Here is a 22,113-nt window from a genome sequence, read left to right as displayed (position 1 = left end):
GTGAGATTTCCTCATAGCAAGGGCCTTTGGACACTGCCAAAGGGAATGGAACTGTCATGAGGTTCCAGTGTTGTAAGCGCTTCAACTATGCACCACTGTCGCAGCAACTGTTTTGTGATAATGTATTTAATGTATATTTTAAGATGAATTGACAGCTACTGATTTGCAATATGGAACATCCTTACCTGCCATGCCTCCCTGTCCTACCTTGATGCTTGTCTACGTTTATAGTATTCTTTAAAATAGCAGTAGATCTTATGAATTTCCTTGGTGATGAGAACTATGACTTGTATTTTTAAATATTCTTTATTGAATCAAATCCCATGAGAATTCAGATTATTCTAGGGGGAAAATAGACATTTCACATTTGTTACTTTTGTGTCTGTCTTAGAATCCACTTCTGTCTTTGTATCAAGTTGGTTCCTTAAAAATAACCTTTCAGAATTTTGCTTTGTCATTCCTGCCTTGATTCCTTCCAGTTTAGTCTCTCTGCCTTTTCCATTTGATATGTTTATATAGTGCTAGTAATTATAAGGGATTTAGAGCCATCACCTCTTGCCCAGCGTCTTAAAGGCATTGTTTTTATTCTTCCTCTTAGAAACTCTAGTTTAGCAGGGAGAGGGGAACCTTAATTCTAATTTTAATTGGATAATTAGCTTGGGAACATTATTCTTTAAAATTCCCCAAGTAAACTAATAAATCATCATTGTTCTTAATCCTAAAATATGAATATGATATTAATAAAAGTAGAGCTATTTCTTAGCTTACCTGCTGATGTAGAATAAAGTATTATTATCATAATAGTACCTACAACCACTTGGCTGCAGTGTTATGATAGTTCAGAACCAAGGCTGCATTCATCCAAACTTCACCTTGGAGAGAAAACTCTTAGAGGATTATAGATTCCAGTTGGTATTCCTGTCAGTAAACACATTCAAGAAGGACCAAGTTGACTCTTGTAGGCAAACGAATACTGCATTGGCTAGCACATGTTTCAAGGACAGCCTCTGAGGGAGAAATATAGAGAAGGGAATGGGAGAAGGAAGAAGGAACGGGTAAGTGAATAAATGAGTTAACAAACAAATCTGTTAAAGTCCTGTTAGGGCTTGGAAATGGCACAGTCTATGACAGGAGTGTGAAGCATTCATTTAATTCACTGTTTTCATTATATTGATATAAATACGTAGACCCTAGTGTTCAGTTCTCATTTCACTTAGCAGATTGTAGTTTATCACTTGGACAGTTATATACCAAGGATTTCTCATGGGGCCATCTTTTTTTTTTTTTTTTTTTTTTTTTGTGGTATGCAGGCCTCTCACTGTTGTGGCCTCTCCCGTTGCGGAGCACAGGCTCCGGACGTGCAGGCTCAGCGGCCATGGCTCACGGGCCCAGCCGCCCCGCGGCCTGTGGGATCCTCCCGGACCGGGGCACAAACCCATGTCCCCTGCATCGGCAGGCGGACTCCCAACCACTGCGCCACCAGGGAAGCCCGGGGGCCATCTTCTTTTAGAGCCCCCTTAATTTGTCCAAGATGAGAAAGAACAGGGTTTATTTTTTTAGTTGAACACCACTGTTGCCACTTAGGGCTCCTTGGGATGAAACCTAAGGATTAATAGACTTAACTCTGCCTTCTCTGCTGCCCAGGAAGCCCAACTAGGGCAAAGCTTGTAGAGGAGATGTTGAGCCTAAGACAGTAGCTGCAGGTAGTGGACAGAAGACACAGGAGGGCAGGTTAGCACCTTTTGTAATACACAGGGTCATTCTCCTTTTAGAGAAAATAAGGAATTGTTGCTAAGAATTTTTTTGTCGACTTAAACTATGGTGATCTTTTAATAAACATTTATTTAATATCATCTTTCTGCTCAACACAAAATTTAGGCACTGTAGCTTATTAAAGGGAAAAAAAAAGTTCATCCAGCCATTTCCTTTTATCCTCCGTGCTTCAGTCATGCCCCACAGGTGGAGCATTTTTCAGTTGGTATTCTTTTCTGACTAATGAGGTAATTACTGGACATTGACTGCAGGACTTCTTAAACATTTTGTTCTTCATCAACATATACAAGATATCTACATGTACAACATGCTACAACATTACGTAGCATTCCCAGGTCTATGGATCCTTAAGTTCTTCCATCTGCTAAAAAATTCTGTAGATATCTCAGTAAAATGTTTAGTAGCATCTGAAATTTCTCAAGAGAATGTGGTCGTCTGAGGAAGCCTGTGGTTCTGACAGAAGAAGGACTTCTGCCCTAACGCTGGCCTCCAACATTGACCAGCAATATATCCTTCACCTTCCTCTTCCTGGAGCTGCACATTCATCTTTTTGTACTGTTGGTACCACTTTTCCCAATTAAATCAACAGTCACGTCATCGGGATTCTGACAGTCACGTCCTAGAGCACCTAAGCGCTTGGACAGTTCTAACCATTGGCCATGGGTGGGTGGTGGTCATGGCCACAGGGAGCTAATTACGCATCACTCCAGGGAGTTTTGAGAGCAGAAGTTCAAGTCATTCTGCTTACTGAGAATATCACTTCAGTGACCCTTGGTCTAAGCACTTGGGCATCACTTGAGACTTTTGGATTTTCTAACCTCTGACAAAATTTTAATTACCCAGGAAGAATAAGCATGGCTGTGACATCTGTCGCTGTAAGAAATGCCCAGAGCTCCCGTGCAGTAAGATCTGCCCCTTGGGTTTCCAGCAGGACAGTCGTGGCTGTCTTATCTGCAAGTGCAGAGGTAAGTCCCAACGCATAACCCTTCCCCGCTCAGAGCAATCAGAGGCACAGAAACCAAGAACGGAAGTCAATGAAATAATTTCAGTGATTGCTGTCCACTCTGACACCACTGTCACTCTCTAGAGGACCATCCCTTGTCCTTTCATCTCAATGGAATAAGAGCTCAGAATAGAATTTAAAGGAACGGGCCCCACGTTGACCAAATTAATCACTTCTTAGCTCTTCAGTTTTGCTTGTCTCAGGAACGTTAGCCTAAAGCATCTTTATCTTGACCTCCATAAGAGTCTCCCTCTGTCCAGCAGTGGATCGAGACGATTGATACAGCAAAGGTCCCTTTTCACAGCCCTTTGAGGGTGGGTGAAGCTAAACAGTCTGCTTGTGTATTTTCTTGGTAACACAGTTTTCCCTGAGAATGTCGACTTTTGCTGAATAACCACATGCCAGCCTATAGTTGTGTATAGGTGTGAGTCCTGGGAGTACCTTTTGCAGGACTTCCCCCGCAAGGGATGTTCCTGAAGCTGTGTGAGCCCTTACCCCAGCTCCAGCGCCACTGCCCACCCCAGCTGGTTTTAGTTGTCCACATGAGCCACAGATGAAGCAGTAAAAGACCCCTAAAGTTTGTTCTGTGTTTTTTCAGAGTTGTTCAGTTACCACCTTAAGAGTGTTTTTAGGGGGTCAGAGTAAACAAAAATCTAGTCACTGCTTCAATTGTTCTGCAGAACGAAAACCTGTTAGTTACTAGCGGCCCAGGATTGCCCCACTGAATGATTTCTAGAGTGATTATTCTGCATGTATTAAACATATGTGTAACATTCACGCTGAAATCAGTCAGTGCTTGTTTACTGTGTAGAATATGAGAATGTAGAGTGAAGGGAGGAAAAAAAATACCAATAGCAGAGAAATGTATTTGCAGGGTTTTTTACTCCCTTTTTTCTTTTTTCAAAATTGAGAGCATATTAACTTAAATTCTTTTCATGATCCTTTCCTGTGTCACAAGCTGTGCTGTGTAGACAGGATTTTTGGTGGCTGGGTAGCATTACCTGTAAGGAACTACAGGCTGTTTCTCCTGTGCAGTGGCTCCTTCTTTACCAGGCTGCCTTCTGTCTGTCCAGAGGTCCCTGCTGCAGCCGGGCCACCCGTCCTGTCAGGCACATGTCTGTCCATGGATGGTCATCATCATAAAAATGAGGAAAGCTGGCATGATGGGTGCCGGGAATGCTACTGTCACAGTGGACGGGAAATGTGTGCTCTGATCACCTGCCCGGTGCCTGCCTGTGGCAACCCCACCATTCATCCGGGACAGTGCTGCCCGTCATGTTCAGGTAAAAGCTGGCCGCCATCTCGTGTGCTCCCTAAGCAAATGACTTTTGCCTCATCACATCTGTAATTCCAGGGGAAGTGCAGGGGACGACCCCTGGAACGTATTTCAGCTCTCTGGTTTTTGTCAGCAATAGCCACGAGTGTCAGCCAGGTGCTATAAATGATTAGCCAAAAACCAGAGAATTATTCTAAAGCTCTAAAACCACTCTCCTTATTTTTGAAGGTTTACTCAATTACATTGGTCTTTGAACTACATTTGTGTACAGGTTTGTGGGCTTATGTACTTAAAGCTCCAGCTCTCCATCTTACGGATAGTGTATTAAGGCTGAATGTCTTAGTTAATTGGAGGGGGTTGTTGTTAATTTTATTCCATGAAAGCTTCTTATTTATAAAGTAATATTCGAGAGGGAGAGAATTACTGAAGTCTGTGGATATTGCTTTTTTTTAAATTAATGGATATGTGGTAGTCTTGCCAAATGGAGATGTTTAGAGTGACCACACATCCAAAACATTTACAGTCATAATAATGGTAATCAAGATAGTTAGTAGAAGAACATAACAGATTTATAATCCATAGAGGTCCAAATTATGGTTGTCCATAACAGTAATTATTACCATAATACCTCATCTAGTGCCTTTGATCCAAAGAGCTCAGCATGGTTTCATAGTTATTATTTCTTCCACCGAGTGGAGGCCACTGAACTAGGGAAAAATACGCTTAGGCAGTTTTTGTTTGGAAAACAGACACAGAGAGATTAGTTTTCTTACCCAAAGTAAAATAGCGTGTCAGCTAGAGGGGCAGGGAGACATGAAGTCTCCTGATTCTTGCATCGGATTTCTTTTAAAGTTGAAATGTACTGTCCGGTTTGGGGGTAGGGATTGTATTTCCCCGGTCAGTCTTGGTTCTGTATCTCCCTCCACCTGTACAACGGGTGCAGTCAGGAACATGAGGCCTGGGCCTTTTGCAGCAAGGCAGGCCCGGCCTGGGAGGGAGGTACCGCATGCTGGCACCTCAGTCTTCACCTGCTTTGCCTGCCAGGGAGGGGGTTGGCAGAGAGGCACTGGAAGTCCTTTTTAGCCCTGACATTATACACACCTCAGTAACTAAGGTATTAAAGTGACAGGCAGCCCCCATACCCCTATAGGGGACCAGATGACAAAGTGTTGTTTTGTTTCGCATAGTTAAGCCAGATGTGCTCTATATCAAAACTGCTTCCTTATTCGCATGTTTTGCTAGTTAAATATGAAAAACCACTAGTGCCCACTGAAACAGAAGATAAATGAACAATTTAATGAGACAGAACTCTTTGTTGACTCTTTGGGGAAGGAAAAATCATATGTTCCAATGAAGACCCCATACTTTAATTATAGGCATGAGTGTGCAGAGTGTGGCCTGCATCTGGGTCTTTGCTAAACGATGTACTCAGTGAAGAACTCCAACCAGTGGAAATGCAAAGATATTACTAAGAATAGATGATTGACTTAAGCACTGAAAGTCAGTGAAACCAAATCTAGTTTTCTCTATTACAGAGATACGGAAAGTTCTTAAACACACACAAAATTATTGATGTATTATTGTGGGTGTGTGACTATGTAGATATAGACATATAAAAACATACAGGTATTGATATATATGGATGTGTAGGTATGTTTTTTTCCAAATGTCTTTAGTGAGTTGCCACATGGATCTTTCTGAATAGAGACCAAGCATTGTTGCAATTGTGGACTCCTACTTCAAAGAATATTTTCTCCTGCCTTCTATTCAAGGATCAGCTGTTTTTCCTTCTGAGATAAGTGAGCAGCCTCTGAACTCTTCTGACAGAAGTTTCACCAAATGATACTGTTTCTCAGATTTTTTTTTCCTTTTCTTACCCTCTACCTTTCAGTTTTTCTATCACCTCCATCTATCTGGTCACTCATGTTTTGCCTTGAGGCACATGGATATATATATAGCAAAGGAATTCACAGAGTAAGACACCTGCAAACACACATCGTTTTTCTTCTGACCATTTCCTTACATGGCAGCATTTAAAAGGGCAGCAACTGTCGATCCTCTCCAAGTCCTTTCAAAAGGGAGACTTTTTCCAACAGTAGTTTACTAATAGTCTTTGGAACTATTTTTTCTTTTTCTATAAACGGTGAGAAATGCACTTTTATCTCATTGCAGCTCAATTTTCATTCTAATTATCTTCCTTTCTACTTTCCTCATATACTAGAAAGTTTGGCCCAGTTGGTTATGAATGTAAGCGTTGGCTGATGTCAGTTTTCTGTGATGTGTCCACTTGGTCAAAGTTCCAGTCTTTACTAGCTCCCTTGAGATAAAGCTGTATTAAAAGTTATACAATGCCTTCTTAGCTGGAGCTGGGCCCACACCACTGTATCTCATCAGTATTGCTACATCTCAGGCTGACCACTGCTTTGAAAGTCACAGCCCGTGAGTTCTTAGGAGACGTCAGCTCTGAGTATCTCTGCACAAACAGGGTAGTTCTTCTGAGGCCCAAATTCCACTGATCTCCAAGCGTGAGCCCGCCATGGTGTCTCCAGATGGCTTCTCCGCAGGGTTCCACACTGTCAACACCTTGAAACGCCTGTTGTATTTGGATGACACGAATATGGTTAATATCTTCATACTTCTCATTTCGCCAGCACAACTTGAGGGCAGCTCCCAGTGCCTCTCCAGACATTTTCAGCATTAAATTCCCTCTCTATCACTATCATCTCACCAAGAGCCCCAAATCGCCTCTCGTCTGGGGAAAGAGCTCATAGTTATCATTGGCCCCTGGGCGTTTACCTCTCTTGATCATATCGCCAAACCAATGTTTAGTCTCAGGTGAGGGTTCAGACTGTTGATTCTGAAAGAGCATTCCTGCTCAGTGTGCCGGCAGCTGGTCGGGATTGGGGTGTGTCCTGCTCAACAGTAGGACTTATTTCTAAGCCTGAAAGGACTCAGGGTCCCAGAGATAATGAAGTGAACGGGGCACAAATCAGTTTACAATTGTATTTAATCTGGAGGTGTATCCATGATCCAAACAAACATAGACTTGGGTTCAGATCCCTTGTCTGCCCTTAGTACTCTGAGTTCTCAGTTTCCTTATATGTTAAATAGGATAACAGTACCTATTCACATTGGTATAAGGAGTAAATGAAGTAACATATGTAAAGCACTAACATGGAAACTGGACCATAGGAAGCATTCAGTAAATGAGAGATCTTTATTCTAGATAATCCTACATTCACAGACGTCCCCTAAGAGGCTCCTGTTCTCTTCAACAGTAGAAGTCCCTGTAATTTTTTTTTTTTTTTTTTTTTTTTTTTTGCGGTACGCGGGCCTCTCACTGTTGTGGCCTCTCCTGTCGCGGAGCACAGGCTCCAGAAGCGCAGGCTCAGTGGCCATGGCTCACGGGCCCAGCCGCTCCACGGCATGTGGGATCTTCCCGGACCAGGGCACAAACCCGTGTCCCCTGCATCGGCAGGCGGACTCTCAACCACTGTGCCACCAGGGAAGCCCCCTGTGATTTAATTATCTCGTTGGAGCCTCTCGTTACTGTTGACAAACTGGAACCACTTGAACCTCACTTCCTGAAACTAGCTCTTCTGGTGTTGCTTTATATTTCTGTGCATGGAATGTTTTCTTCCCTGTGTTCTTGAGGGAAACAGCCACTTCATCTTCTTTGTCCCTTAAAGCCCACAGCACCAGGTTCTTCCCAAGCTGGTAAGACTGCAGATGAATAATTTCTTGTGTTTGGATTTTGTGTCGTTCCCCAGATGACTTTGTGGTGCAGAAGCCGGAGCTCAGCACCCCCTCCATTTGCCATGCCCCTGGGGGAGAGTACTTTGTGGAAGGAGAAACATGGCACATTGACACCTGTACTCAGTGCACCTGCCACAGCGGGCGGGTGCTGTGTGAGACAGAGGTGTGCCCACCGCTGCTCTGCCAGAACCCCACACGCACCCAGGACTCCTGTTGCCCACAGTGTCCAGGTAACCGGCACTGCGCCTCGGGTTGCACTGGGCTGGTGGGGAGGGCCTGCAGCCTGGGTGTTGTCATTCTGCAGGACCGGTGGGCTGGGTTGAGCCCCACGTGGGAGTGGGCCAGACCCAGTCACCAGTAACCCAGGCAGGAACATCTGGCAGGCAGCTTTCTAAATTCATTCCTTTCTATCAACCACATATTTATGCAATCAATATGCCTTGCACCTGAGGTGACTTTGAACAACAACAGCAAAAAAAAAAAAAAATTGTTTCTTTCTACCCTTTTTTCTTAACCCTACATCTCAGACTCAAGAGACAGTCCTGCTGTACCAGATTATTCCAGATGATTTTGCTAATGTGAAAAGTCATCTTTGTCTTTACAAAATGTGAAGAGCAATTATTGATAAATAATGTAAATAAAATCTTTGAAATATGTAAGGGTGGTGAAGATACTTTGAGAATGTTAAACAGAGGAATCGCTAAAAGATACATAACGCCCACCTTCTCAAATCTGTGATGACTAAGTTAAGATCCAGAAGTACTAAGTGACCAGCACTGCATATGTACAAAGAGTACTATCGTTTTCTTTTTTTTTTAAGTTCTCAGATAATCTGGGCTTAGCAGGTGAATTTATGGTCATGAAACAAACATAATGAAATTTTGTCAGACTTTTAAACATACGTTGCTGATTATGCAACGCAAGCAGCAATTCTAATTAACACTAGAATATATGACTTAATTTGTATAATTACCAAGTTGACAGCACACTAGTTTTGTTGTTGCTCAGTCTTTTATCTTTTCAACTTAAATCAGTAATCATTTACCTTCTAAATGTATGTTCTTAGAGTATTTCTGCTCAGTAAAACATAAGCCCTTGTATTACTTTTTTTACATTGGATTAACTAGTCAGCCAGCTAGAATCTGTTGTTCTGTCATTATGTAACCAGCGTAGTTGATGTCCAGAATTCTTCCTGGGTTCACATTGATGATATTTTTTAATTGCATCAGAGGAAATTGTAGGGATAGCAACATTATTTGCTGTTGTCATCATACCCTGCTGCTGAGGTATTATCATCTTAGTACAGAATCTTTGGCCTAATTTTCAACCATGTTAATCTGAAAAGCTTAATTAGTGCAACGTCTTTTCTAGTATAAGAAATGTATTATGTTGTTAGGATATACCCTAGTCCCTCCTATATTTTTATCATCCCTCTTTTACTTAGACGCAAACCCTAATATTTCTCTGTTAGTATATGACCATGATTATTCCCATCCTCCTGGTGGAAACTACTCTGAGTGGTCTCTTCAGTGGGGATCATGAATTTATATCCGTTTAATGTATTCATTTTACAAGTGCTTATGGAATGCCTGAATTGAGCCATGGGGATCCCGGGGTTGATGAGAACAGCCACAACTCCTATCCTGTGGAGCAGTAATGCAAAAGAAGAGCTGAACAATCCAGTACTCCACCTTTAAGTAAATCATGACAGAGTGAGAGGAGTGCCTGGAAAGGAAAGCATTAAGAGCGCAGGTAACCCAGGAAGCTTTAACTAAAGTGGGAAGTACCTCTGTTCCCACTTGTCTGAGAATCTGAGGACAAATACGGGGGTTGGCCCAAATTTATTGGTGGGACACCTGACTGGACTCAGAGGTTCAGCCCAGGCAAAGAACAAGAGCTCCCTGGAAATGGGACTCCTGTGTGTGCTGAGGACTGATTTCTTAGAGCCAGGTCTCAAGGCCAGTGCGCGTGAGCAGAGGCCCTGCCGATTCTAGCAGAGCAGAGACCTCCCCTCTAGAAACAGGAACAAGCACCCCATGTGTGCCTGGCTTTGGCTTCTCCTTTATAAACGTATGCCTAGGTGACTCTTCCTTACTTTACATATAACTTGAGAGATACTTCAGTGATGGCCTTCATCTTAAATGTCAGGACTGGGGCTTCCCTGGTGGCGCAGTGGTTGAGAATCTGCCTGCTAATGCAGGGGACACGGGTTCGAGCCCTGGTCTGGGAGGATCCCACATGCCGTGGAGCAGCTAGGCCCGTGAGCCACAACTACTGAGCTTGCGCGTCTGGACCCTGTGCTCCTCAACAAGAGAGGCCGCGATAGTGAGGGGCCCGCGCACCGCGATGAAGAGTGGCCCCCACTTGCCACAACTAGAGAAAGCCCTCGCACAGAAACGAAGACCCAACACAGCAAAAATAAATAATAAATTAAAAAAAAATAGTAATAAATGTCAGGACTTTCTGTTTCCTAGATCAGTATTCTGAAGGTTACACTTAAACCTGTGAATAAGTTTGTATCTAGAATGCTCTTGTATTTTAAAATCAGTCACCTACCCCATCATTGATCTTTCTGAACTTTCCATTCATAGTTGTGTTGCAGCGATAAAAAGTCTTAAAATTCAAAGCATTGATTTCTTCACATTGCAGTAAATTTCGACAGCAGCATTGATAAATGGAGTATTTCACATCTACAAAAATACCATCTCTAACCTTAGGATACTTGCATCCTAAAGTTGTCCCAAAATGATACATATGTACAACTAGAAGAGTTGCATCCCTCATGGTGATTGTATCTCCTGGGATGCCTTGTCATTCCCTCTGTTCTTAACTCCCCCTCTCCTCCGGCCTGGTTTAGAGCAAGGTCTAGAAACAGAAGTGGGCTCATGAAGAAAGACTGAGCATCCCTGTAGGTGATGATACTTCACCAAGGTGAGAAAGGCAGAGAATAGAAAAGCATTTCTTTCTTTTTTCACACTTTTAAAATTCTCTTTCATTTTTGATTTTTTTAAAGTTGGAAAGAAGCGTAGGACAGAAGAGAGATCCCTCTTTTCTTCTTTTATTTCTCTGTTATAGAAATAAAAAGAATGAATGAACACCAGTGAAAGAACTGGTAAAAACAAAACAAGTGAGTTAATATTTAGAATCAGAGTGTAAAGAAGGGGTCTCACTTTTTCCTAAAAATGGAAAGAAAGGCCCAAAGAAGGAAGATAGCCTGGGCAAGATTCCCAAATGATATCTTCAGTCAGGGCTCCGAAGTCTCTTGCCCTGGGGGCTGAAGACCTGCAGACGCTGCATCTCAGCTGCAGCTCTCGCTCCAGCTCTGCCGGCACATTCCCGTGTCTCCTGGGGTCCCCTCCAGACTCTAGGATGTTCATTTCAGCTACTATTTCATGCTTCCATCGCTGCCGTCCCTGCTTCCTCCTCTAAGTTTTCAGACACCAGGTTGGGTGTTGCTTGCAAGAGCTAAGCTGTCATAACACACAGAAACCTCGTGGCAATTTGCAGAGCCTCGTGTAGACTAGTGTGAGTTGCCCTGATTTCCAGCCAAATCAAAAGTTAACATCAGTCAATCTCTTAAAAAGAAATTATCCCTGGACATGGATGATCCAGAAAAGATGCCTGAGAAAGTAATCCCATTTTACCAACATATGCATGTGATCTATGGAAACTTACCTAAAATTGGACCTGAAGCACATTTGGAACAATGGAACCAATGGCTGTTCTTTCACTGTTGCTGCCTTCAGGACTGGCAGTAGGAGATACAGTTACACACTTTGGGTTCAGAGCCCAAAGTAAAGCGATTGCCCCGCTTCTCAAAGAGACTCTTCTTGTGAAATCAAACTTGCTGGCTGTAGGGTGTATTCAGGAGGTAGATGGGAGGAAAATGGGACACTTAGAGCTTCTGCATCACTGTGATAGCTATATGTATATGAAAGAGCAGACTTCATGATGTTGACTATGAGAACGGATGATAATTCTTCTGACCCTGTATCCTTTGAGAAAACAGGATTCTCTTAGAGGTTTGCTGGGTGGGACCGTCATGGCGTTTTCCAGACTCTCAAGTGCAAAGGTGGTTGGGAGTGCTCTCTTGTCAGTGCAATTGTGACATTTCTAAACTAGGAAACTTCACTAACTAGTATTACGCTTTCCTTTGTTATATCCCAGTCAGCTTTCTGCTTGAGCTTACCGCTCTCAAGTCAGTTCAGTGAATGGCAAGACCCAAAGAGATATCTGGGTTTTCTGGTGACGTTCTTTTGTGTTTCAAGTTGTTACTAGATCTGGAGACCCTCTGGTCTGTATTTATGTAGCAGAAACACACAAGTCTTGCAGATGATTTCTCTGTGGGTGCGTCCTCAGGAATGATTTACATTTCCCATCATCTTTCAGCCATTAATGTGAATGCCTGAACATTGAAGTGTTACATACAGTTTGAAAATCTGTTTGGGTGTTAATTGGTTAGGACTGCATGCGGCTGCAAGTGAGAGAAAACCCAGCTACAGTTTGTTTTTTTTTTCTTCGGTACGCGGGCCTCTCACTGTCGCGGCCTCTCCCGTTGCGGAGCACAGGCTCCGGACGCGCAGGCTCAGCGGCCATGGCTCACGGGCCCAGCCGCTCTGCGGCATGTGGGATCTTCCCGGCCCGGGGCACGAACCCGTGACCCCTGCATCGGCAGGCGGACTCTCAACCACTGCGCCACCAGGGAAGCCCCCCCAGCTACAGTTTTTAAACAGAGGTTTCTTTACCATACATTATGAGAAGCTTGGAGACAGATGTTGACCCCATTGATTTAGTGTCTTAGTGATATCAAGGCCTCTCTCTTACAGGTATGATAAGGGTATTATAGCTACAGGCGACACACTCATATTCAAGGCAGGAAGAATGTGGAAGCATGTGGGTAGCTTCACATCTGCCCTTCTTTTAAGAAAGTAAAAGCTTTCCCAGAAATCCCTGATTAGCCAGTGAATCTGTTAGCCACAGCCAGGTGACATGGCCACCCCCAGCTCTGCCAGAGACTAGAAAAGGAGGGAGCAGTGGTCCCACATGACATATCCCCCTTGTGATCCAGGTCCTCAGCCACCCCATCCCCGACCTTAAAATCAGGAGTTCATTAAGGAAGAAAGGTAGAGTGGATATCGTGCAAGCAACTAACAGAATCTCTGCAACAGATCTTTTGTAGTCTTTGTTGTTTTTGTTTCAAAACTCCAGACCCTGTCCGAGCCAGATGTGCTGTGTCATTACTGAGTCCTTTTTTTTTTTGCGGTACGCGGGCCTCTCACTGTTGTGGCCTCTCCCGTTGCGGAGCACAGGCTCCGGACGCGCAGGCTCAGCGGCCATGGCTCACGGGCCCGGCCACTCCATGGCATGTGGGATCTTCCCGGACCGGGGCACAAACCCGTGTCCCCTGCATCAGCAGGCGGACTCTCAACCACTGCGCCACCAGGGAAGCCCCTGAGTCCATTTTAAGGAGGCACACAAAGCCCTGGTGACCGAGCGTGCTTTGTATGGGACAGAGTGAAACTCACTGTGTTGCACAGTGGGTGGCCTGCAGCATCTTTTTTTCTGCTGACCTTCTGTTCATTTTTCCAGATGAACCTCTCCAGCCTTCCTCATCCCATAATGACAGCGTGCCGAGTTACTGCAAAAATGATGAAGGGGATATATTCCTGGCAGCGGAGTCCTGGAAGCCGGATGTGTGTACCAGCTGCGTGTGCATGGATAGCGTAATTAGCTGTTACTCTGAGTCTTGCCCTTCAGTATCCTGTGAAAGACCTGTGTTGAGAAAAGGCCAGTGTTGTCCCTACTGCATAGGTAAGACCAAGAAAAAAAATCCTTCCTTTCTCCCAGTGACCACTAAATCTACATTGACAGCCATTTGCCTAGATCAGTTAATAATTTTGAAATCTGTTTTTCTGATTGACGTGCCACATAGAATCATTGTAGTCACATCAGGTGGAGGAAAGACATGGAGGATGTGTTCCCGAGATAAAGCATATTAAGAATAAGAAATGCTCTCTGAGGATGTCGTGATGCTATAGCGCTGTCTCTCTTGGGCTCCTTTGCCATTTCAGAATTTTCAATATTGGAACTCTTCCTTCGCTCTGTTACTGACCGTGGTCCTTTTGTCCACAGAGAAACACCATGTCCCATATCAGAGTACACTTAGTGCCTAAGCTTGCCACTGCCTTGAGATCAGCTAAATACCAGATACTAATTTTAATCCCCCAATTACTCCTCTGTCTGCTAACACTTAATTGATTCTATTTAAACCATGTGGTTGTCCGTGTGGAGGGCTTAGGGACACAGAGTGAGGCCTGAGTAACTGACAGAGCCCTCTCCTTCATGTGACCCACGGGGATACATCTTGTGAGCAGAGGACATATGTATATCAGCCCCTGACGTCTATACCAAAACTGGTCCTATGGACACAAGCCAGATGCCGTTCTGGAGTCCAGAAGGCGAGGCTCAGACAGCTGGCAGCTCTTATACAGGCACAGTCCCTGCTCCCAAGGCTCTCACTCTCTTTGATTGCTTTCGTCTCAAGTAAAGCTCATAAAGTCAAGTGAAAGACAATGACATATCTCAGTCCAGTTGTGAACCTGTAATCAGAGTTAGCAGGTGAAAAATTAGGCAAGCTGTATTAACGACAGGCATCATGCAATTTATTGTTGAAGATTTTTGCGTGCTTCGTAGATGCAAGTCAGTGCATATATTTGGGGTGATGCCTGAGGAGGAGGAGAAATCCTCTGGCCACAGGGCTTTGTAACAATCCCCGTAGATGAGTCGATAAATGGCGCTCAGGTGCACATTGGCCACCATTCAAGCTTATCAGGACAGCTCCTCTGGCCACTCTATGGGGCCACTTCCTCTGAAGACTTATTCTACACATTGGTATACAAGAGATGGAAAGGTTTTTAAAGCATAATTTCTGGTCTCAGGAATTTTACAGAGCTTGAGTTTCTCAATGTAATGGTCAGGGAATATTAAAAACTATGTGTGAAAGATGGATTCTCTTCTTTTAATAGGGTGGCTGTCTATCCAATTTATTCTTTAAACCATGCTTTTGTGAGTGAAGTGGGGACTGTTAATAATTATGTTGGGACCATGGCTGTAGGCCAGGATGTCCCTAGTAAATCGGGACATACGGTTGCTGCACCTCTTAGTGACTGGAGCGTTGGGTCTGCTGTAATACCCATAACCTTTGTAGCTCCTAAGTGGAGCCAAAAATGTATCAAGGCATCCACCCAACTTACTGCTACATGTCTTCTCAGAGAGCTGACCAACAGTCATCTGGAAAGTGGCATAACCCTTGGTGAGACCTGAATGAAAGGTGTAACCAGGCCACTATTTCAGACAGGGTGTTGGTGGATGGAGGGGGAAATGTCCAGCTAGGACCACTGTATTTAAATACCAAAACTTTAGTCCTAAAGGAAGCAGTTTATAAATCAACCAAGGGCACTTGGATCACAGTTGGAAACTAGGGCCCAGGAGGCCTGAGAATTCTATTACCTTCAGAGGAAAAACCCAGCAGTGAATTTCTTGTGTGTTGAAAACCCTCAAATTTAATTTTTTTTAGATAAAAAAAGTTCCTGTTGTGTTTTGCTACTTAATTGGTAAATACGCGATTAGTAAATTACTCAGCTAGTAAATTTGTTTCCATGTGATAACAGTAAATCACTTCTCTTTCTCACAAAACCAATTTAACAAAACCAAACTTATGGAAAGAAACCTGCATATCATAGTATTCTGTGTTGTCTTTTTTTTTTTTTCTTTTGCCTGCATATTTTCCTATTCCAATTCCTGCATTATTTAGACCAGCAGTCCCCAACCTTTTGGCCACCAGGAACGGTTTCGTGGAAGACAGTTTTTCCATGGAGGGTGGTAGCGTTGTTTCAGGCTGGTAGCGCGAGCGACAGGAGCGGCAGATGAAGTTTCACTCACTCACCGGCCTCTCACCTCCTGCTGTGCGGCCTGGTTCCTAACAGGCCTCAGACTGGTAGTGGTCACAGCCCGGGGGCTGGGAACCCCTGATTTAGACCATACATTCATCTTTAGTGTGGGGAAGAAAATACCAGTTTGCCCCAGTTTGTGATTTTGATTTCGAGTTAGATTGTAAGTACTTTCACTAAATTGTGGTTCATATGAGCTCATAATGATAGAGTGGAAATTTGATTTCTGTTACATCTCCCTCCACAACTACTACCTACCCCCTCCCCTTGACACAGGTATAACTGTGCTGTATAAACCTATGACGTATCTTCCGGGGAACATATTGGGGAGTCTTAACATTTGATGCGTGATGCTGTGTGCTGTGTCCTTGCGTTCATCTTAGGCTTCATACGTGTTTTCTTACTGAAATAGTCATCAGGAGCCTCTATATGCATCCTACTTTTCTGCAAGTAGCAAGGACCAGGTTATGTCCAAGCATATGAAGTCAGGTTCAGTTCATGACTGTGATATGGGGATTTTATGACCCTCCAGTTTGCTCCCTTGGCCTCTCCAGGCTTATTCTCTTGTCAGCTTCCCGTCAGTGTGGTCCCTCTGTAAGGGCACCAAGCCCGGGCAGCACTAGCACACCTGCAGGCAGTTACTGGCGATGCCCCAGTGGCAAAGCCTGCATCCCCATCCAGATCACCTAGCAAAGGAAGAAGGTAGGAAGGCCGTCATTCTGCATGTCATAAAGTCCCCAGTTGCTTCCCAGCAGGCATCGAGGACCAGTGCTTTCATTGCCTCCTGTTTTAGGCTTTCTCAGTTTGAACCCAGCTCCTTATTAACCCAGATAATCTGTTCCCGGGGTCACATGTGCCTCCTCCAGGCCTACAGTGCTGACCTCACCGTGGCTGCAGGTCTCCTCCCTGGGGGAATGTTCTCCCTAATCAGTCAAATATGGATCTCTAAAAACCTCAAATCTGCCTTTAATCTGGCTGCTTCTTTAGTGCTAAAACCCCTGAAGAAAAATGTGCTTGCTTTCACCTTGTGAAGTAGCCTTTTTTCTTACCACAAGAGAATTGAAAAGGGTGATCCTACTAAAAGTAGTGTAATTACGAATGTTTGTGTTCCTTTCAGATAAATTATCAAGTCACTAAAGTGCAATGATAACGCTTCTCTTCTGCTGTGTGAAAGCCTCATATTATGTGTGCTAATTTAATAGAATGTGTAATACAGACATAATTAATAGGATTGATGATTCATTTTGAAAAGTGAACAGCTTTGTCTAATTACTTATAATACCCATCATTAGGGAATTCATCCTTGTCCTAGAAGGAAACTAAGTGGTAATTACCCAATCATTTTAATGGAACATCTTCTGATTCCCTAATTTTTTTATATTCCAGCTTCCTACACAAATACACACAAACTTAGATTTTATTTTCATAGGCTTTTTGTCTATAATGATGGCTTAAAGAAAGGGGAACGAGAATCAAGAGATGACTTGAATGTAGATCGGGGCCGGGGTGGGGGGTGGGGGGGGGAGGATGGATAAAAGGCCTGGTGGGAATTCTAATGTGTGATAGCAGATTTGATATGTGGTTCCTTGTAAACAACAGATGCCTTCGCCATGACAGACTTCACCATGCAAGATAGCCTTGATAGCCTTATCACTGACTACATGCTCCATGCCTTTCTAACCTTTCTGGAGCAAAAAATTATTTCGGTGCTTCAGTGAGATCTTTATTCCATCACTCCTAAAGGGCAGCAAACAAGCCCAAAACCCTTACATCGGCACTTCCTGTGCCTGAGGGGATGCTTGTCCTGACACATCACCCTTGCTCTCATGTTTGTGTGGGTGATGCTTCTGCGAAGGGCCAGACTCTAGCAACTTCTGTCTAGCAAGGTCATCCCCGCAGATCTGCACCATGGCCAGGGGTGCAGTCATTCCTGAATGTTATGTTCATAACTATTATATTTATTTTACGTAATATAAAATTTATATTATTTCTTACAAAAATATTATAAAGAAAGGCACTACCTTGATCATAAAGATCTTTCTTAATTTAATGTATGAGGTGTTCAAGCTCACATTGCTGCTACATCATACCTGTTGACTTTGGAATTGTAGATGCTCAGTGTTCCCCCGATGAAGAGTTGCATAAGCAACTCTTGTGTTGGCCAAGTCATAAGTATGACTCAGTGCATAGAATGTTGTTTTGAAACTTACCATTTGGCAAGCATTTTTACTTATTTGTAACCATGTGTTATTTTAGAAAATATTTGAGGTCATATATTTAGAGATATTTATATATCAGATATTTTTTGGCTGGAAATCCCTGAGTCAGTGCATCTTTCTCATTTAAGTTTTTTTTGAAGGTTAGTTATCTTGGGGTGATAGTTGTTTGTGTGTTATGTGTGTGTGTGTGTATATATACACACGCATATTTATTTCATAATTTGATGTGAACAAAGTTATGATACTCTGATTACATGTCTTCAAGTCATCTAGTATCTTTTAAGTGTCTTTTAAGTATCTCATATCTTTAAGGATCTCTGAAAACAAGTTCTATTATAGATGGTACATGAAAAAATGGTTTTCTTGTAGGTTGTACATCTGTCTGATTAGAGGTTAGCTATTTTTTAATATTTTTATATGTCTTATATTAATATTTGAGTTAGAGCTTTCAGGTAGAGTCCAGCTGGCTTGGCACTCAGTCATGATGGTGTAATTCTATTTCCTCTCCATAGTGATCTTTAACTAGCAAATGGTTAATAATGTTTCTTCTTGGTAGGGACCATACCTACGCTTTATACCAAGTCAGTCTATCATACCGCATTCATTTTTTGCTTAGATTTATGTTTATTTGTTTAGGTATCTTTTTAAAATTTTTATTGGAATATAGTTGATTTACAATGTTTTGTTAGTTTCTGCTGTATAGCACAGTGAATCAGTTATACATATACATATATCCACTGTGTTTTAGACTCTTTTCCTCTATAGGTCATTACAGAGTTTGTTTTGTTGTTTTAAATATTTAATTGTTTATTTATTTTGGCTGTGCTGGGTCTAGGTTGTGGCATGCAGACTCTTAGTTGCGGCATGCGGGCCTCTTAGTTGTGACGTGCGGACTTCTTAGTTGTGGCATGCGGACTCTTAGTTGCGGCATGCAAGTGGGATCTAGTTCCCTGACCAGGGATGGAACCCAGGCCTCCTGCATTGGGAGCTCGAAGTCTGACCCACTGGACCACCAGGGAAGTCCCGTAGGTATCTTTTCTTAGAGATAAATACAAATAGTATCTCTTTGGAACATCTGTTGATTATTGTGTATTTAACTCAGCCAAGGAATCAAATGGTAAATATTTAATTCAGCATCTCTAAGATACACAACCCACAGAACTAAATGTTGTACATTTTTAAGCCATAATGTTGTGATACTGGCATCGTCATTGGAACACTTTTCACAGCTGTTTCTCCAGTGTGTTTTCTTAAAATTAAAAACTTCTGTGTATTGGAAATAGAACGTACTTTGACCCCATTTCTGGCACGTTCTAGCTGTAGGTCTCAGTGGTAGGACGTAACTGTAGCTCAGTTTCCTCATCTATAAGATGGGAATAATAATATCATCCCGTGCTTCACTAAAGTGCTATGAAAATTAAGCGACGTAATATACATACATGAAAGCACTTGGTAAACAGTGAGCAGGATATGACTGTATATTGGCTCAGAGTTACAGGTCTCCTAACACAGGGTGCACCTGACGTGGGTAACAGGCGTCACGTGGACTCTGGTATCTCACTTTAAATATGGCATCCGCCCTTCTGCAAGAGAAAGGCCTGGATATTGCGTCCCAATGATGAGTTTTTGAAGGACGAGAATATCTGAGAAAACACTTTGGTGTGGTGTACCTCATCCTGCACACTCTTCGCTTAAATAGCACGTGACAGCTTCAGTCACCTTATTGTGACCCTGGTGGAAGCAGCATGCTGTCTAAGGGGTTGTAGTGCAGCTGGGTTGTGGCAGTGCCTGGCCCCAGACCTCAGCACTTCACTGTCCTCCCATACCTCTGGATGTCTCGCGGGAGAGAGAATGGAGCTCTTTTATTTTTCTGTTTGCGTTGAGAGGCTAGTCCCATTTGAGGAGTCCAAGGACTCGTTGTGCAGGATCCGCTATGATTCCTGGAAACAGAGGTTGTGGCATTTATAATCGGGGAGTGTTCTTGTCGGAAGGAGCCCCGGGGTGCTTCCTGCACATGCTTCAGAGCTCTCAGTTCCCGGGGCCCCTGCTCCACAGCCCCGGTGGCCGCAGTTAGTGCCGAGTGATTTTACACAGAAGGGAAGGGAAGCAGGATGCTTTTCTGTGTAATGTTTAGAAAGTGTAAGACGGACGGCGTTCTGGCTGTCAGGCACTGTACTAACTTTGGAACTGGTCTAAAGTTGTCCCAACAAAAATAAACAGGGTTTGATTTCAGTTTGTTTATTAGGTCCTGCCCTCCACCCTAGGAAACATCTCATCTTGCTTATCCCCTAGGCAGCTTTCTCTTCTCACTTCAGTATCCTTTCCAGGCCCTCGGCTGCGTAAACAGAAATTCAAGTTGTTCTGGTTAACTTGGGGGAAACCTCTGAGTGGCATTTCTTTATCTGGGCTCCGGCCCCATGTTCTTGTTTTAAAGACGTCTGCTGCACAGAAGGGAGGCTGGCACTGGTGTTTCCAGAGATTATTAGCAGGTGCCTTTTGCCTCTTATTTCTGCCCAGGAGGCCAGCCCTGACTGTGTACCCTCTAATGAGGGAGGAACGACCCTCTATAGCAGGATTACATTTCAGCGACAAAATGCAATCAGACCTGAAGTCAGTCTGCAGACCCACCCGGAGGCTGCTGGTGGAGTGTTCCTGACAGCTCTTGGGCTGTGACGGATGAACCACCTCCCGTAGGTGCAGAAACTCCTCTGGTGCAGAAATTGGCCACGCTGAGCTTCTACCTCAAAGTTTTCTTAGCCTATGTAAGAGTCAGTCTTTATACTCTTTATCAAGTTGGAAATGGAATGTTTCCTTGAACTTCTATCCATGAAGTGCTTAATCAGTCCATAACAGATGCTTAATACAAAGATTAATAAGTTCTATTACTGAGAAAGTCCATCCTCTTTGCATGAAGTAGGAATCAGCCAGAAGTTACTATGTTTATCAGTTTGGTGAGATTTCTCTTGGTGGAACTCAGGGAAGTTTATAATTTCTCTATTAGCTTGGAACCCTGTGTCATCACCTGTTCTTTCCAGTATGTTGAAGAAACCTGAAAGGCTCTTTTCGCCTTTATAAAGAGACCTGGACTCCTGTCCCAGAAATAGAATAAAATAAAGCAAAAATGGGACTTTCAAGAAAAGTCTTAAAACTGTGGTCAGATCTGCCTTTACAGCAGTTAAGACATTGTAGAGTTTGGGGTTTCTGAGCACAAGCCACCCGTTCTCCTTGCTTGGCCCTGCCATAAACCTTTTTCTGCTAAAAAAAAAAAAGACAAGATATTATATGGAAGTAGGAGTCAGCCTACATGGCAACAGTTGTCTCAGTTTTTTCTTTTTATATAAGTGAATTAAGAGCAGATGTTTTATTTATTAGAAGCTAAAAGTTGTAAGATACAGTATGCAATTTTTGAGGTTAGTAAAGTTTTTTTTGCATTTTTAGGCAAAAAACTCTAAACATTTGCTGATAAAATTACAGTGTATTAGATCTCTGCCTCACTGAAATTGCCTAGGCCGTCTGTTTTTTAGTCAGACTTCAGTTGAGTTCCGCTTTTATATTCCTTTCCAGTCTGTGGAGGTCCAGCAAGCCAGCATGTTCAAAATCAGTCGTCCTCTTCTACGTCTGCAAATCTCTGTCCACTTCTTAGTGAACCGCTTGTTTATTTGCTCAGATTCCTTCTTCATTCTGATTTCTGTTTGTCTCCACTTTATGTAAAAAATAGTAAAAGCTGGTTTCTCAAACAGGAGGCACCCACGTTCCATTGATCCTCCACATGGAGTTTATGCCCTGAATGTGCCCAACTTGGGATATAAAAATACAGAGGATATCACAAGGCCAGGGATCACAGTGTCTTGTCAGCTAAGAGAAAATAAAGTATAAGGTAATAGTAGCATCTCATTCCTTTGTGGGAGTTAGAGAGTATTTGTAATGCATTGCTACAGTCATAAGCCAAAATTTTAAAAAGCACTTCCTCTATACTTACCCAAGTCAGCCGTGTCAGTGGAAACACTTGGCTGCCTTTTTCACTCCCTCTTCTAAGTCTTGTGTTACCAGTAGCGTACCTGGTACCTTTCTCCACCTGCCTAAATGACTGCATGAAAGTTTTCTTAAAAATCCCTCGAACCTCAAACTTAAACTGAT

At 43.2% G+C, this 22,113-nt stretch overlaps 1 protein-coding gene across 1 annotated transcript in view; it reads left to right on the top strand.

Annotated features, from left to right (window-relative positions):
- The window catches only part of CRIM1 (cysteine rich transmembrane BMP regulator 1), a 206,715-nt gene that overhangs the window by 162,009 nt on the left and 22,593 nt on the right, over window positions 1-22,113 (top strand). Inside the window, exons 10-13 of the mRNA XM_065891147.1 lie at window positions 2,617-2,738; window positions 3,850-4,059; window positions 7,823-8,038; window positions 13,398-13,619. Of these exons, the coding sequence (XP_065747219.1) occupies window positions 2,617-2,738; window positions 3,850-4,059; window positions 7,823-8,038; window positions 13,398-13,619 (770 nt within the window). The remainder of the gene's footprint in view (window positions 1-2,616; window positions 2,739-3,849; window positions 4,060-7,822; window positions 8,039-13,397; window positions 13,620-22,113) is intronic.

The sequence above is a fragment of the Phocoena phocoena genome, chromosome 14 (genome assembly GCF_963924675.1).
Source record: "Phocoena phocoena chromosome 14, mPhoPho1.1, whole genome shotgun sequence".
Classification (NCBI taxonomy): Eukaryota; Metazoa; Chordata; class Mammalia; order Artiodactyla; family Phocoenidae; genus Phocoena; species Phocoena phocoena.
This window is presented reverse-complemented; position numbering and strand designations above follow the sequence as displayed.